At 44.6% G+C, this 14,282-nt stretch overlaps 1 protein-coding gene across 2 annotated transcripts in view; it reads left to right on the top strand.

Moving 5' to 3' along the window:
• cpamd8 (C3 and PZP like alpha-2-macroglobulin domain containing 8) overlaps positions 1–14,282 on the top strand; it is a 43,172-nt gene that overhangs the window by 20,053 nt on the left and 8,837 nt on the right. For both annotated transcript variants that reach the window (XM_041934817.1, XM_041934816.1), the window contains 9 exons: positions 3,660–3,816; positions 4,361–4,435; positions 6,281–6,446; positions 7,062–7,148; positions 7,312–7,448; positions 7,584–7,739; positions 8,651–8,713; positions 13,415–13,689; positions 13,785–13,872. In XM_041934817.1, coding sequence (XP_041790751.1) covers positions 3,660–3,816; positions 4,361–4,435; positions 6,281–6,446; positions 7,062–7,148; positions 7,312–7,448; positions 7,584–7,739; positions 8,651–8,713; positions 13,415–13,689; positions 13,785–13,872 — 1,204 coding nt within the window. The remainder of the gene's footprint in view (positions 1–3,659; positions 3,817–4,360; positions 4,436–6,280; positions 6,447–7,061; positions 7,149–7,311; positions 7,449–7,583; positions 7,740–8,650; positions 8,714–13,414; positions 13,690–13,784; positions 13,873–14,282) is intronic.

Here is a 14,282-nt window from a genome sequence, read left to right as displayed (position 1 = left end):
CACTGGCGAGTGTTTATTTCATGTTTACACTCCCTGGGGCCAAGCAGGCAGACAGAACCACCTCATTATATTTATAAAACTGAAATCAATGCCCTCAATGGGGAGCCCCACTGCTTGCATTTTGAGGCCCATGCACAATGTGCATACCTCGGCTTGATTTATGAGGCGAGGTGGGTATTATGATATTTAATAGAGCTAACGCTGTGAAACAGCAGGTTATATAAACGACAGAGAATCATAAACAAACTGCATAATTGGATCCCCGAGGTAGGCAAAGCTGTCAAGATTTATTTGCAGTTAATCAGGGTTCATATCCGTGGCACTGAGTGGACCCATGCTGCTTTGGCCCCACAGACGAGCTCTTAATGCCACAATTGGAGACAGTGTTATAAGTTGTCTGGAGCCACTTCACCAAATGGCCCGCTACCTTTTTTTGGACATGGCCTAGAAAGTAGAAGTGGAGCATGCCTCTTAATGACTCACTACCTGGGTGTAATTGGTAACATTAAACTCGTATGGAAACCTTGAACTCTTCCCGTGATGACTGTGAGAGGATATGAGGATGTAACAAGCAGAGGTTTGGAGTTTTCCTTGGCGCCCACGTCGCCCGGGGTTGTGGGCACGATTTAGATGGTGAACCTTCAGTAAACCTGCATCAGACACTTTATGAATCCATCAGCAACATGTTTGCATCCAAAACAAGCCCAGGTTTTGTTTTAGTTCCAGAGTTCACGAATAGAGTAGTGCATTTACTGCCTGCTTAAAAGCACCCGTAATGCAGTGTTAATGTATTCCAGCTTGTAAAATGTATCTGAGTGGAAATTGACAGGATCTAATGAAAAGACTGAACATAATGACAAGGGCTGGCAGTAATGCTTTGGTGTGCAGCACTGGCTCTCTGTGTGCAGCACTGGCTCTCTCTTGTGCTGTTAAAACTGCACAGTGCAGACTGAAAGTTCACTGACTTAATGTAATCTAAAGCAGGGAGACAGCGAGGAGGACTGATAAGGGTGATAGAGTGTGTTTTTAACCCCTGGCTCCTTTTCATGTGGAGTTCAGTGAGAACTACCTGCTATTTTGCGAATACTGCAATGCAGATGTTGAGCGTGGGTTTGTGCATACATGTGTCAGCTTTTATTGCCATATTTGTGAGGACTTTTCATTGACTACATTGTGCCAAAAGTGTTGCCCCTTTAACTACATGTCCAACTGTGGACCTGATCGGATTCTCAATTATACCCTTAATTCCAAAGTGTAAATTCACCCCTTTGGTTTTTGTAATGTTTCCATCATCTACCAGTATTATAAGCAAGACTCGTGATGTTTTTATACACACACACACACACTGCACCCCAGCCTCCCATTCTGACTGTATGCCTCAGTCCTGCTGCTCCGTGCCCCCCTTTGACACCCTCACGCCTTATTTTATAATACCAGCCCAATGTGACAGTCCATAAACCTCAACTGTCTTGCAAAACTATTTAAAAAAGACAGACTTAAAAAGACAATTCATCTGAGTAATCTAATAAGCCCTCGAGTTTTCTTCCATTTTAGAGAAAAATGAGGCTAAACTAATAAACTGCTTTTCACAAACTTGTCAAAAGTGTGCTCCCTCCTTATATGATTCTCTTTAAAAGCGGGGCCAGTTCTCTTTCTTTCTTCATTCTCTCTGACAGTCTGTTCTGGGCTCTACATGTTGAGGCTGGCATGGCATTTGGGTCTGCCCAAAGACTGATCTGACAACGTTAGCAGGGTTGGGGGGCTGAATACCAGAGATTGAAAGAACTGATATCTGCTGCTGTAATGACCTAATAGCTCTTTGCAGTCTTCAGCCAAACTGGCAAGCCAATCTTCCTTTTGCTATAGCTTAGCTATAGAGCAACTGAAGGTGTGTATTTGTAAAATTAAAGCTATCTGTTTTCTGTATGAAATATTAAGACCTGCTACAAAGCTGTAATTCACAGACTGCAAAAGTAATCCCTAGAATTGAAATATAGACATATCCAACAAATGGTGAGAGAGAAATGATCAGCTGCAGCCAGACATTTGCTAACATTTTACATGTGTCTTGATTTAATTTCCCAGTTTAGTAGCAGCAGTAGCACCTAATCCATCATTTCAGCTTCAGCAGCCTCGTGGCAGCAGCCCCTAAACCTAACCCCTCATTAGTAATATGTTGGTGTCATCAAGTTTCATCTCAGTTTAAGTGATAGACCCCTGGATGCTTTACCAAAACAACACACCAGCGACATCTCAGTAGTAAAAGTACGTGAACAGGGGACAGGGAACACTTTCTCTGAGTCCAACTCGCAGCATTCCCCCTTTAGGCTTGTCAAGTTAGGCTTTATCGTGGAGCACACCCATGTATTGTCTTTAGAACAAATCCTTCAGATGTACCCTTTGAAGCATGGAGCTGGATAAGGGTAGCTCAGAGGGGGGATTTGGAAGTGGGAAGTCAGAAAAAAAGGATAAAGGAGGGGGGGGGGATCAAGAGAGGGTGACCCCAGCCAAGGGCCGAGTGGTGGAAGTGAGCCTGTCTAGTGCTTCCTTCCTTCCCCAAAGTAAATCATATTTACACTTTCCAGTACCTTTCCCTGGGGCCCGTGATACGATATTACTTAACATTATAAAAATTCCAGCAGGCTTGCGCCTCCATCCCTAGTTTTGTCTCAGGGGAGGAATAACATCGTGGTTCCAGCCAGGGAAGATTTAATGTTTCGCTTTATGAGAGCGAGGTTCTTTTTTTCATACTCGTCTCCCCTGGTGCTCTTTCTTGGATTGCGTTCTCACTTACGAGCTGTGCTGAGAAACTAGAGCACAACCTGTTTGTTTATTTCTTCGTTTCCATCTTGCGTTTCTTTCTTTTTATGGCGAGCAGCTTGCCTCATCCTATAAGTCAGTTGTGGTCAGGGGTGCTGTAATGGAATGTCTTGCTGTCACTGAGGAGTCGTTGGCCAAAGTCTGCAGCTTTCGACCACTACCGGGAGGTCTGTTGTTTATGGATGAGTGTGTGTTTATTAGCTCAGCCGTGTCCCCCAGGGCTGACCTTGGCCTTTCTCCGCGGTTCCCCTGGTCCTTCTCCACCATGGCCCACTAAAACGAGGCCTCATAAACTCTCAGTTGCACACCCAGGCGAGCCAGATTCACAACCTTGGTCCCTGGGATTTGTGTAAGTTGCAGAATGCTTTTGGGAAATCTCCAACGTACGTGCAGGAAGATACTGTACACAATTGGCCTGCGTGAGATTTCACATTCTCAGTGGCACAGCTGCCGCATCCTGTGGAGCTGATCAAACCCTGCCGCGCCCATCTGCTCCCCTCCTCACTTCCTTTCTTTTTTTCCATTTCCTCACATCCATCTATACATACCAGTCCTTTCTCCCTCTATCTTTGACAAAAACATCCCTCCATCTGCTCCTCTATCAGCCCCGCTCCCCTTCTGTTGACAGATTGAAAGAGTGCGACTTGTTGGAAAACTCCTCACTCTGTTGAAAAACTGATTGCCGTCAAACTCCTGATAGTTAAGTATTTTTTGCGGGATTTGCCAGCACATGTTTAAAAGGATCTTAGATATCTCTCCTCTCTTATCTCCTTCCGCTTTCCTTCCCTCTCACCCATCTTTATCTCTCACTCCCCCACCTCCGTCTCCTCTCCCTCTAGGTTGACAGCATTTGTGCTGAAGTCCTTTGCTCAGTCTCGCGGTTTCATCTTCATTGACCCCGAGGAGCTTCGTGCAGCCAAGTCCTGGCTCATCAAACATCAGCGAAATGATGGCTCCTTCCCCGCCATGGGCCGCATCCTCAACAAAGACCTGCAGGTGGGTTTGCGTGGTGGTGGATGTGGAGTCCAAATCTACTGCATGGACTGCTATTATATAGCACTTTCAGAGCCTAGTTTGACCACTCAGAGTGCTTTACAACACATGACACATTCACCCATTCACACACTGATGACACAGCATCGGGAGCATTCAGTATCTTGCCTAAGGACATTTGAACATGTAGACTGGAGGGGCCGGGGATCGGACCACCAATCATCTGATTGGTGGTCTACCCTTGAGCCACGGCCTCCTGAGCTCCTCAGCAGGGACAAACATGGAAGCATGGAAGCACCAAGTCTCAGGTACATTACGTATATGTTCTGAAGGAGCAGTCTAGATGAATATGCTGAGTACTCGCTGAGTCAGTGACAACATGGATTGGGACTCGACTGTTAGGGTGCTGTCCCACTTTCAAACTCAATGCTAACCGCATAGCTGCCTCAGGGTTCTAATTAAATTCATGAACTTCTGTGAGTCTGACGAGATGAGGGTCTCCACAACATGAAATCACCTGAAAGCTGAAGTGTGCTTTTGTCCACAGGGAGGGATCCACGGGAAGATTTCACTTACAGCTTATGTGGTAGCAGCTCTCTTGGAGACGGGGATAACCACAGAGGTAAGCAGTCCAACAAATAGCATCAGTGCTCAGCGTTAAGCTAAACGCTGTTTAATGTGATGGTACTTCAACAAGCCCATTAGAGAAACAAGTACAAATCTTCCACTTTGCCTGATCTGTCATTTACAGCCGATGTGGTACAAATTGATTCACTGTGCCAGCGGGTTAAAAGGTGCAAGTCTTTTAATCACGTGGAGCAACACTGCCTGTCCCACTTGAACCACTTACTCCTGTAGCCCGTCCTACCAGCCTGCTGTGAATTGAAGCGCAGGTCGTGTGTGGACGTATCTCTGCATTCCTGATAGTTGTGGAGATGGATGTGCTGGCAGTCAGCCCACTCATATTTGTTCTGCCCCGTTGCTGCTAATCTAATATCCAATCACATTTTGGACTGCATCAAAAGATTTAGGCTGACGTGCGAAGACAATTCAGTTCTGTGCAAGACACCTCGGTCGCATTCCTTCTCTTCTCCTGTCTGGTTTTTCCCTCTCTGCTCTACTTTCTCCGCTGCATGATTTTTCTTTACTGCCACTAATAACCATCCTCAGTAATTAAAGATCGGCACTGTATGTGCTGCTCAATCCCTGAAAGACGTGGGAAAAGAAAGAGGAACATAAATTTGGTGAAATCACCGTCAGAGTGCAATGCTTACTCTGACAATATGACAGCCTGTGAGCCTCTGATTGTTTGTGTCTTTGCTCTCCATTTGTCCACATACTTGACTCTTTATTTAGCATTTCCTCCTCCTGGCTCCCCTCCATCCCATCTGTCCCCCACCTCCTTTCCTCTGCTATTTATCCCAAAGGGCTTCTTCTGAGAGTCTGTCCTTTTACAACTGATAAAAAGTGAAAAGGTATCCTTCACATCAAAGCGGAACCTTCAACCCCCCCTCCAATTTCACTTAATTAAAAGATGACTGCTGCAATTACAGTGAGTGGCTCTGGAGGCCTATCATCTCGGGATGAGAGGGAAGGTCACATCTGCATGAGATGAAAGTCAACTCTCAACTTTTTTAATGGCCAAAATGAATGTTTATTCAATAACGACTTCTGAGCGAAGGAGACGGGTGAGAGTTTGGACAGGACAGCCTCTAAACTATGTGTGTGTGCCTGTTTGTGTGTGTGTGTGTGTGTAAAAGGCATGCCAGAGGTCATGTAAGAGGCATATCTGGTGATCTCTAGGACAATACAGTATACGTAGAATAAAAGAAAACATGTAAAGATACTAGACTAGACTACTAGACTAAACTGTACAATTATTGTCAATATATAACATAATAAAGTGTGTCATTTCAATTAAATTTGTTATTAAACCATTAAACATAATGTACGTTTTCATGTTTTGCTCATTGTAAACTTGAAAACAAACACTGAGTGCAAAAGATGTTTCAAAGATTTTGTTACTTTTAATTTATTTTTGTCAGTGGAGCCATGATGCCACCATTTACATATTTCACAACATTCAGCTTTATGGGCCGGGAGTCCCTCGTTTATTTCAGCTGTGTCTTGCTGTTCAGGACAGCTTCCATCAACACCAGACTCAAATATTCTGATGTGGTTTTTAATCTAGTCTATGTGTTATTTTAACCAGCTACTAAATTGGGGAGACAAAGCATCAGCAACACATGTACAGGTTTAAACAGCAGGTTATCACTAGTGGAAGGATAAATACACATAAATGTGTCCAGGCCTCCTTGCTAATATGCAAATCGTTCGACTAAATTATAAAAATCCTAACAAAAATTACAGTTGTTACAAGTCCACCCCTGCCATGCCTTGTAAGCTGTTAATGACTATCATCACAGTTTGTTTGTGTTCGTCTAATGTGCTGTCACGTCTGGTCCAGGAAGAGAAGGTGGCGGTGGCCAAAGCCAAGGATTTCCTGGAGAGCAACACCTACTCTGCCGATGACCCTTACACCACGGCCTTGTCTGCGTACGCCTTGGCTCTGCTACGCAGCCCTTACGCCCCGCTGGCCCTGCGCCGCCTCAACCACATGGCCATCACACAAGGTACCGCCACACTCTCTCTCTGGAGGTTCGTTCATTCTGAGCTCAGTGACCTGGACAACAGATGTTTTACCAGGTGACAAGCAAAGGCCAGATGTTGAACGCAAGTGTACTGTCACAGCAAGACTAATGAGAATCTGTAGAAATATACGTTTTATTTCTTTGATCAGAGTTTTGCAACAGCACAAACCGTTCCATATTTACAATTAAGGCCTCCTGTCCAAGGGCTGCTCGCAGTTTGAACGAGCAGGCACAAGATAAAGGACCGAAAGGAGGGTGATAGAAGCTGCTGTCGTCCTCAGCAGCGCTTCAGTCCACTCCTCCCTTTCCCCCCTCTGCTTCTTATCTCTCTGTTGGTTTCCTCTGGCCATTTCCTCCTCTTCCTCTCCACTGAAACTTTCTGCAAAATTTGGCAGATTCGACAGAGTTTTGGGGAACACGACAATATTCAACTTGATCACAATAATTGTATTCCCCAAGTACGCCGAAGACACTGGGCTTGGTTGCATAGTTGCTGAAAGATTCAGACAATTAGGATATTGATACAATGAGTCATATGATACAGGATGCCGCCCCTGCGCCCTCTCTGTCTTTAGCTCACTCTGTTTGTCTCTGTAGATGGACTCACCCACTGGAGTCTGACTGGCAGCACTATGACAGATGAGGACACTTTCATGGGCTTCAGTGATGGCCTCTCTCAGTCAGGTATACTGTACGACTATTTGATTGAACATCGCCTGCCGATTGGAAAAGTACTTGACTCTTCAATTACTTAATACTGGCTGCTTCCTGTCATCACAAAGCCAGTCCTAACTGAAAATAAAATGCAGAATCCAAATATGAATCTTCATAATTCATTTGTTCCCAGTGGTGTCAGCGGAGGTGGAGATGACAGCCTACGGTCTTCTGACCTACACCCTCCTAGGAGATGTGGCCTCTGCCCTGCCTGTGGTCAAATGGCTCTCTCAGCAGAGGAATGCCTTGGGTGGCTTCTCCTCCACGCAGGTTTGCAGTCGTTCTCTGTGCAGTTTCTCTCTAAATATAAGTCATAACCAAATAAATGAATATTAAATTGAAAAAAACATTCAGTCTGTCCCAAAACTCAAGCGTAAAGTAGATCTTTCTGAAACTCCTGTGCAGGACACGTGTGTGGCTCTGCAGGCTCTGTCGGAGTACGCCATCCTGTCCTACGTAGGAGGGGTCAACCTCACCATCTCACTGGCCTCCACCAACCTTGACTTCCAGGAGACCTTTGAACTCAACAGGGACAACAAGAAACTCCTCCAGAGTGCCAAGGTAATCACATTCGTGGAAACAATAATTAGAAGAAATGATTCTTTTATGGCGAGCGTGCTCCTCGGTGTTTTTGTGTGCAGATGAGGCACGACAAGCGGTTTGCCCCGCTGCTGCCTCCAGACTGTTTATCCAGGTTGACGGCGCTCTATCAACATTAATTGTCAATTCCACTAATGATTGCCAGGATGTCAGAGGGAGGTATTTCACTGCAGAGAAACCCCGTTATTTTCGTGCAATTTAGAAACTTTTCCCTCTTGACCGCAGTGATTGATGAGCAACTATGCACCAGAGCCATACTCTGGCATTAACATTAATCTCCGTGTTTCTGTGGCTGTTTACTAGCCAGGACCTTTTTCACACTGCCAAGCCAAACCAAACCAGGCTTAACTGGGCTGGATTTCCCAAAACCACCTTGTTGGTCTGTTGATTTAATAACTGTGTTTTATTGGCCCATTTGCCCACACATTACAAACTTGACAGTGTGGGCGTGAATAGCCCTGGCCGGGGCCACTGTGGCGTCAGGTCATCGCTGCTGTGTGTGTGTGTGTGTGTGTGTGTGTGTGTGTGTGTGTGTGTGTGTGTGTGTGTGTGTGTGTGTGTGTGCGTGTGTGTGTGTGTGTGTGTGCGTGTGCGTGTGTGTGCGTGTGTGTGTATGAGAAAGTACTCTATCAGACAGTCAGAGTGATTCAGGTGAGAGTGCAGTGTGTCCTCTCTGCCGGGCATGTTCCTCTGCTGTGATTAGTGGTGTCAGCTTAATTGGGGGCAATTAAGGCCTGCTGGTTAGTAGCCAGGGAACCACTAGTGGCAGCGCAGCAGCCTACAGCATTCATTCACTTGATAAATAACTCATTCACCTCTCCCTGCCCCCTCTGACTCTCTTTGTTTCTCTTCTTTCTTTTTTGTTTTTCCAGATCCCCAGTATCCCCACAGGCCTTTTTGTCAGCGCAAAGGGAGAAGGCTGCTGTCTCATGCAGGTATTGTAATGCTCACACACACAAGCTCACGTAAACAGACACATTTGCTTTCTCAAACATTGCCCAAAAAGGAACTGTAACTCTTATTTCATGGGCTCACAGCAAGGACCTGGCAGGGGCGTCAGTCGCTGTCGCCCCATAATACTCAAAACTGTAAATTGGAGTAATCTGGTAGAGTTTAGCCAGTTGTTTTGGAATGTGTTGATCACTCCTGTTTATTCCTGTGGCCCTGTGGACAGGATGCTTACTTCTTCGCTGAAACAAGGTTCATCCAGAAAAATGCAGCTGAGTCTGTTTTGTGTATCTGTTGCTTTGGATACAGTGTGTTCTGCTGCAGTTAATGGAGGATTAATGGGATATTTTTCGTGTAGATGTGTAAAGTACTCTGTGTCAGCAGAGTTGTGCGCGGTGGCCACGGCAGAAAGAAACCCATAGATTGATCAGACAGCCGCGAGACAGTGTTGAGACAGGTGGTTTTCTAGTGTCAGAATAAATCAGTATGTCTCAGATTGTGACGTTTAATCGTGATCAGGGGAGGCACAGAGCTGATGTTTAGAGATGGGCTACTTCTGAGGATGTTCCCATAATTAAGAGAAATATTTTTGACCCTGCCTGCCAGAGGAGGGCACTCAACAGAAAAAAGCAATCCGTGAGGAAGTAATGGTAGCTCTAGTTATCTTAACTAACAGGGATTCCCTCTCCGTATGTAGGCTGCTCTGATTGGCTGATGAGACATATGATGTAGGGTAACCCCTTTGCTGGAAGCACTGTTTCATTTCAACGGCTTAGGAGTAGGAGTATTGTAATAGAGTTGTTTTGGATGGTTACACTCAGCCGTTACAAGTGTATTTATGCTGAAAGGTTTATGTTTGATGGTAGTCTCAATAGTACTGTTGTTTCCCTTGTAATGTGTTAGATCTAAAAAGTGAATAAGTTTAATGCTGTTCCATAGTAAGCTCTCCTCTATCACCTCTCAATATGAACACAATATCATCAATAGAAATTTTCCACAAAGCAGTCTTGATCAAAACTGTGTTTTGCAGTGGTTTATAAACAAATGTCTCTTCTCGCAAGCCCAAAACAGCAAAAGTGCTGCCCACAGCTGCAAGTAATAGAAATCCAAACACTTGAAGAAGCTTGTGGTGAGAATCATTTCTGACAGTGTAAGTAGGAATTTGGTAGAAGGCAAAATCCCATCTGGATGTTTGTTGAGGTAATGGGTGAGAGCATCACGACCTATTTCATGATGCATGCATGTATACAGGTTCTGCACAACAGAAGTTACACAGATATCAGCTTGTTCATATTTGAACACTCTGGTAATGTTCAGTATACCAACAAGGAAAGACATGAGACAAACGTTTTATTGAAGAAGTCAACAAACTGTAACAGACTACCAGTACTTAGATATATTAGGCTTTATCACTGATTATCTCTGTCCTAGATTCGAGATTGCTCAAGGCTTTTAATTCAGATTAATAGTAATAATAATGTGAAATGTGGTTTATTTCAGCTAAATTGTTTTCCAGAGATTTAGATCAGATGAAGTCAAGAATGAAGATTTCTTTTTAAAGGGATTTGCTTCTCTATTGATGTCCATATCATGGTCTAAGTCTCTGCTAACAACATGGCTTGACAGAACAGTTCACCTGGTAGAGAAAAAGTGTTTGAATGCATCAAAAAATTTGAATGCATCAACGTGTTGTTAGTTGGGAAAAAGTTAAGACCCTTCGGACACATTTTTCATCTTGAGAGATGATATGATGAGAGCAGCAGATGACGGTGGGACCTGGGGTGTCCTCTCGCCCCACCGCTGCATCTTCTTTGCTTTGGTCTGGGTGTGTTAAAAGACATTAAGATGGTTTGGTCTGTTCCTCCATGTCACTCCTCTCTGATGACTTTCTCGTAAAAGGTAGAAAACCTTTGGTCTTTTGCTTTGGAGGAAATAGAGAGTCATCTGCTGGAGAATGTCTTCCAGCCATAAACTTTTTCCTCTGCATGGTCTTTTATGTCTCACTCTTATTTTCTAATTTTGTGTACTTTGAGGTCTTTTTTTGTGATGGAATCAAGTCTCTTGATTGATCTTGCCCATCAGTTCCTCTTCAAGTGTCTTGATTGCAATGCCGACTTTTTCTTTTTCTGCTGTTGCTCTGTCACTCGTCAGAAGCAAAAGATCTACAGCGCATTTGTTCAAAATCTCTTCCCATATCTGGAGGCATTCTTCAGAGTCTTCAGAGCCAAAGGAAGGTGTTTTGTTGATCCTCAGGCCACGTGGAATGCGTTTCCCTCGCCACTGTTCCGAGAGAGAAAGACAGAACGCCAGAAGAATCTCATTTCTTTCTTTTTGAGGTCTTCGAGGTCTCTGGTGAGAGACTGAGTCGACTGCTTTGATGGCTGAAAAATGTTGTTAAAAAGGGAGCATGAGAGGGCAGGGAACATTTGCACCTTCTTCTTCAGCTAGAGTGTCTGATTGTGCATCAGTAGAAAACATTTTCTCCTTCCTTGTGCAGCAGAGGAGAACAGGGGAGGTGACTAGTCCTGGCAGTCTTGACGAAATCTAGTTGAAACGGTGCACAATACTGTAGCCCATCAGACATCAAGTACTGTACTAAACTATCCCTGTGGTCTGGTCTACGTCAGACCTGAACATGAAACCGCAATATATACGCAAAACACGGATTATGCTATGGCTCAACATTGTGCACATGCTAAAAATCTCACCCTCTCTTGGAGGAGGTGACTGCTCTGCAGAGAGGCCTGCTGGATTCACACAGTGGAGCCCTTTGGCAGAAATGAAGAACTTAATCTGTCATGTTTTCTCTAATTTGTCACACTTGATGGATGTTTTGTACTTGTACTTTTATATTTGTCATTTTAAGGAGAGGTCTGTGTTCTTTTGTTCATTTGTTTGTGACACAGTTACAGTAATGGCACCTGGACACTGACCCTGGCTACTTCCGCCCTTGGATTCATTATCCAATAGATTTGAAACCCTGTTCAACCAATTATCGAATGACGGTTGTACACCTGGTCTAAATTGATTATATATGTTGTCTGCCTCAGGTCTTTGTCCAAGCTGATGAGCATCCAACAGTGCCACAATGCTAGTCTGTTATCACTAGTTAAGCCTGTGAATCGATCGGTGTGCTCCGTCCTTTCTGTTTACTTCCTACCTTGTCGCAGATAAACAAAACCCCCTTTCATAAACAGAAGGAGTCATTTTTCCTCTTTGTTGGATGACATCCTGTGCTCTCGTCTTATCACTCATGTTAAAACGCTTGTCTGCTTGCTATGCTTGCCATGTGCGAGTCAAGGATGTTTATAATCCCGTTTACGGAAAGCTGTATGTGAGATACGACTTGGTTCGACTGAGGCAGAGCCAGCTACAGCAGCGGATGTTGTTCTCCGCGGGGCCTGAAATGTCCTCCAACTCGTTCTCCTCGGCATGTTTCTCACACACGAACACACAATTTCTTTCTTCACACCTCTCTGCCCCTCTACTTTCTCTCCATCCACACCTCCCCATGCGTCAACACACCCCTCTGACAGCCCCTCGGGCCAGCAGCACCTGGGCTCTAATGAAATACAAGAGCGGGGCAATCAAAGAGACCTGCCGGTGTGTGTTTGTAGACATACTGTATGTGATGAGTATACGTCCTGTGCCTCAGGATTATTATTTAGTAGCTTTGCAAAGGTCTCAAATCAGACTGGATGATTTATTCAGAATGTGTACAGTTCTGGGAATAATAATCTTCTGTGAAATTATAAAGAGCATCAAAGCAGTGAGTTGTCCTCAGGCTGAAATACTAGTAGTCTTCTGAATGCATGTCTTGTGTCCAGTGAATATGATTTGTGGTTTATTGCTTTAAAGTGCTGCCAAAGTCTTTTTTTTTCCTGACTTTCTAGTATTTTCAAGGCCGGAGGTCCTAAATATTTGAACTCTAAGTAGTTTGTTTCCAATTCGTGATGCCAAAGTGAATTAATTTTGTTTCTCCATACACATAATTTTTTTTTTTTTTTTTACAAATAGCTGCCTCAAACAAATACCAGATATTTGGCAAACAAATGAAAACTTGTTTTAATAGCAGACAATATGACAAACTATCAGCTGATCTGACATACTACATGTCTCTATTGCAGGGCTACACACAGCCTCTGCTTGCTGTTTGTCACATCCTCAAATGAAGAAGTGAAGCTTCAACCAAAATTAGGTGGAGATTTGGCAAGACTAGCTCAAGACCAAATGTCCTAATCAGAAAGGGAAAAATGACTAAATCTACAGCCGTTCTACTAATAAATACCATTGGGTCAAATACCTGTTTTTGCAGGTATTTGACCCAATGATAACATTAGATAAGAGTTAATGTACTGAGGAGATATGAATGTGTGTGTACCACATTTTACCAGTGGTTCAGCCAATAGTTGTTGAGACATTTCACTCAAAACCACAAATTTAAACCTCATGGTGGCACCAGAGGAAAACTCAGCCACAAGCAAAGTCTGTGGGATTCATCCTCCGGGAACCAGGAATGTCTGTACAAAATCCAAAGGGATTGAGATATTTCACAGGATAAGTTTCCAACAGACTGGCTGTGCCATGCCTAGAGCAAGTCTGTCTGCTCTGTTTGAGCATTTAAAGTCTTAATTTCGTGGATATAATTCTTCAACACTGCACTCCCGCTGCTCCCTGTTTGTCTGCAGATTGACGTGTCTTACAACCTACCTGACCCAGTATCCAAGCCAGCCTTTCAGCTCAAGGTGGACCTGAAAGAGCCTTTTCAGGAGCGACACCTGCAGCCCCCCTCCTCCTCATCCTCCTCCTCCTCCTCTTCCCGCCATCCCTCCTCGCGCTCCAGGAGCCGTGCCGACAACCGCTCTGAGCTTAACCGGAAGCGGCGGGCGCCCATCGATGACGACGACCCAGCGGCCCACCAGGACAAAATGGACTTCCACATTTCCTTAGAAGTCTGTGCCAGGTAGAACACACACGCTGAGTATAAATAAAGATGTTGACCTCACACGTGTGCGCGGTTCTGCTTCTAACAAATAACATCCCTGACTCTCTGCCTAGGTGGCTCCATTCAGGCTCGTCCAACATGGCCGTCATAGACGTTCCCATGATTTCTGGCTTCCGAGCAGATGTTGAAAGCCTAGAGAGGGTATGTAATCACATTAATACACACGCACACGCTTTGCCAAAGGCTTAGAGACTGTACATCCTGAACATACCCAGTTACAGTGGCTTTTATTGTGGGTCGTAGCGGCTCACATATTGCAAGACAGGCAGGGCAAGAAGTCAGGTAAGTGCCGAGACCGAAAGGCAGGTGGAAGGAGAGACAGATGCGTCCACATCTGGAGGCCATTTGATGAAACGCAGTATGTCATGGAATTCATCAGACTCCTCCCGTTTCCTTTTCAGACCCACTGCGAAACCCGCTCACGTGTACACATTCACACCCACACAGGATGCATCCCCAAACAGGCTCGCATAAACAAACGCTCTTTGGATACGGATATTATTCCGTTGGTACAGTAGAGTGTGTTGTGTAAATATTTGTCGGAGCAGCAA

The sequence above is a fragment of the Chelmon rostratus genome, chromosome 4, assembly GCF_017976325.1.
Source record: "Chelmon rostratus isolate fCheRos1 chromosome 4, fCheRos1.pri, whole genome shotgun sequence".
Lineage (NCBI taxonomy): Eukaryota > Metazoa > Chordata > Actinopteri > Chaetodontiformes > Chaetodontidae > Chelmon > Chelmon rostratus.
Note: the sequence above shows the minus strand (reverse complement) of the source record. Positions and strands in the feature narration are given on the sequence as shown.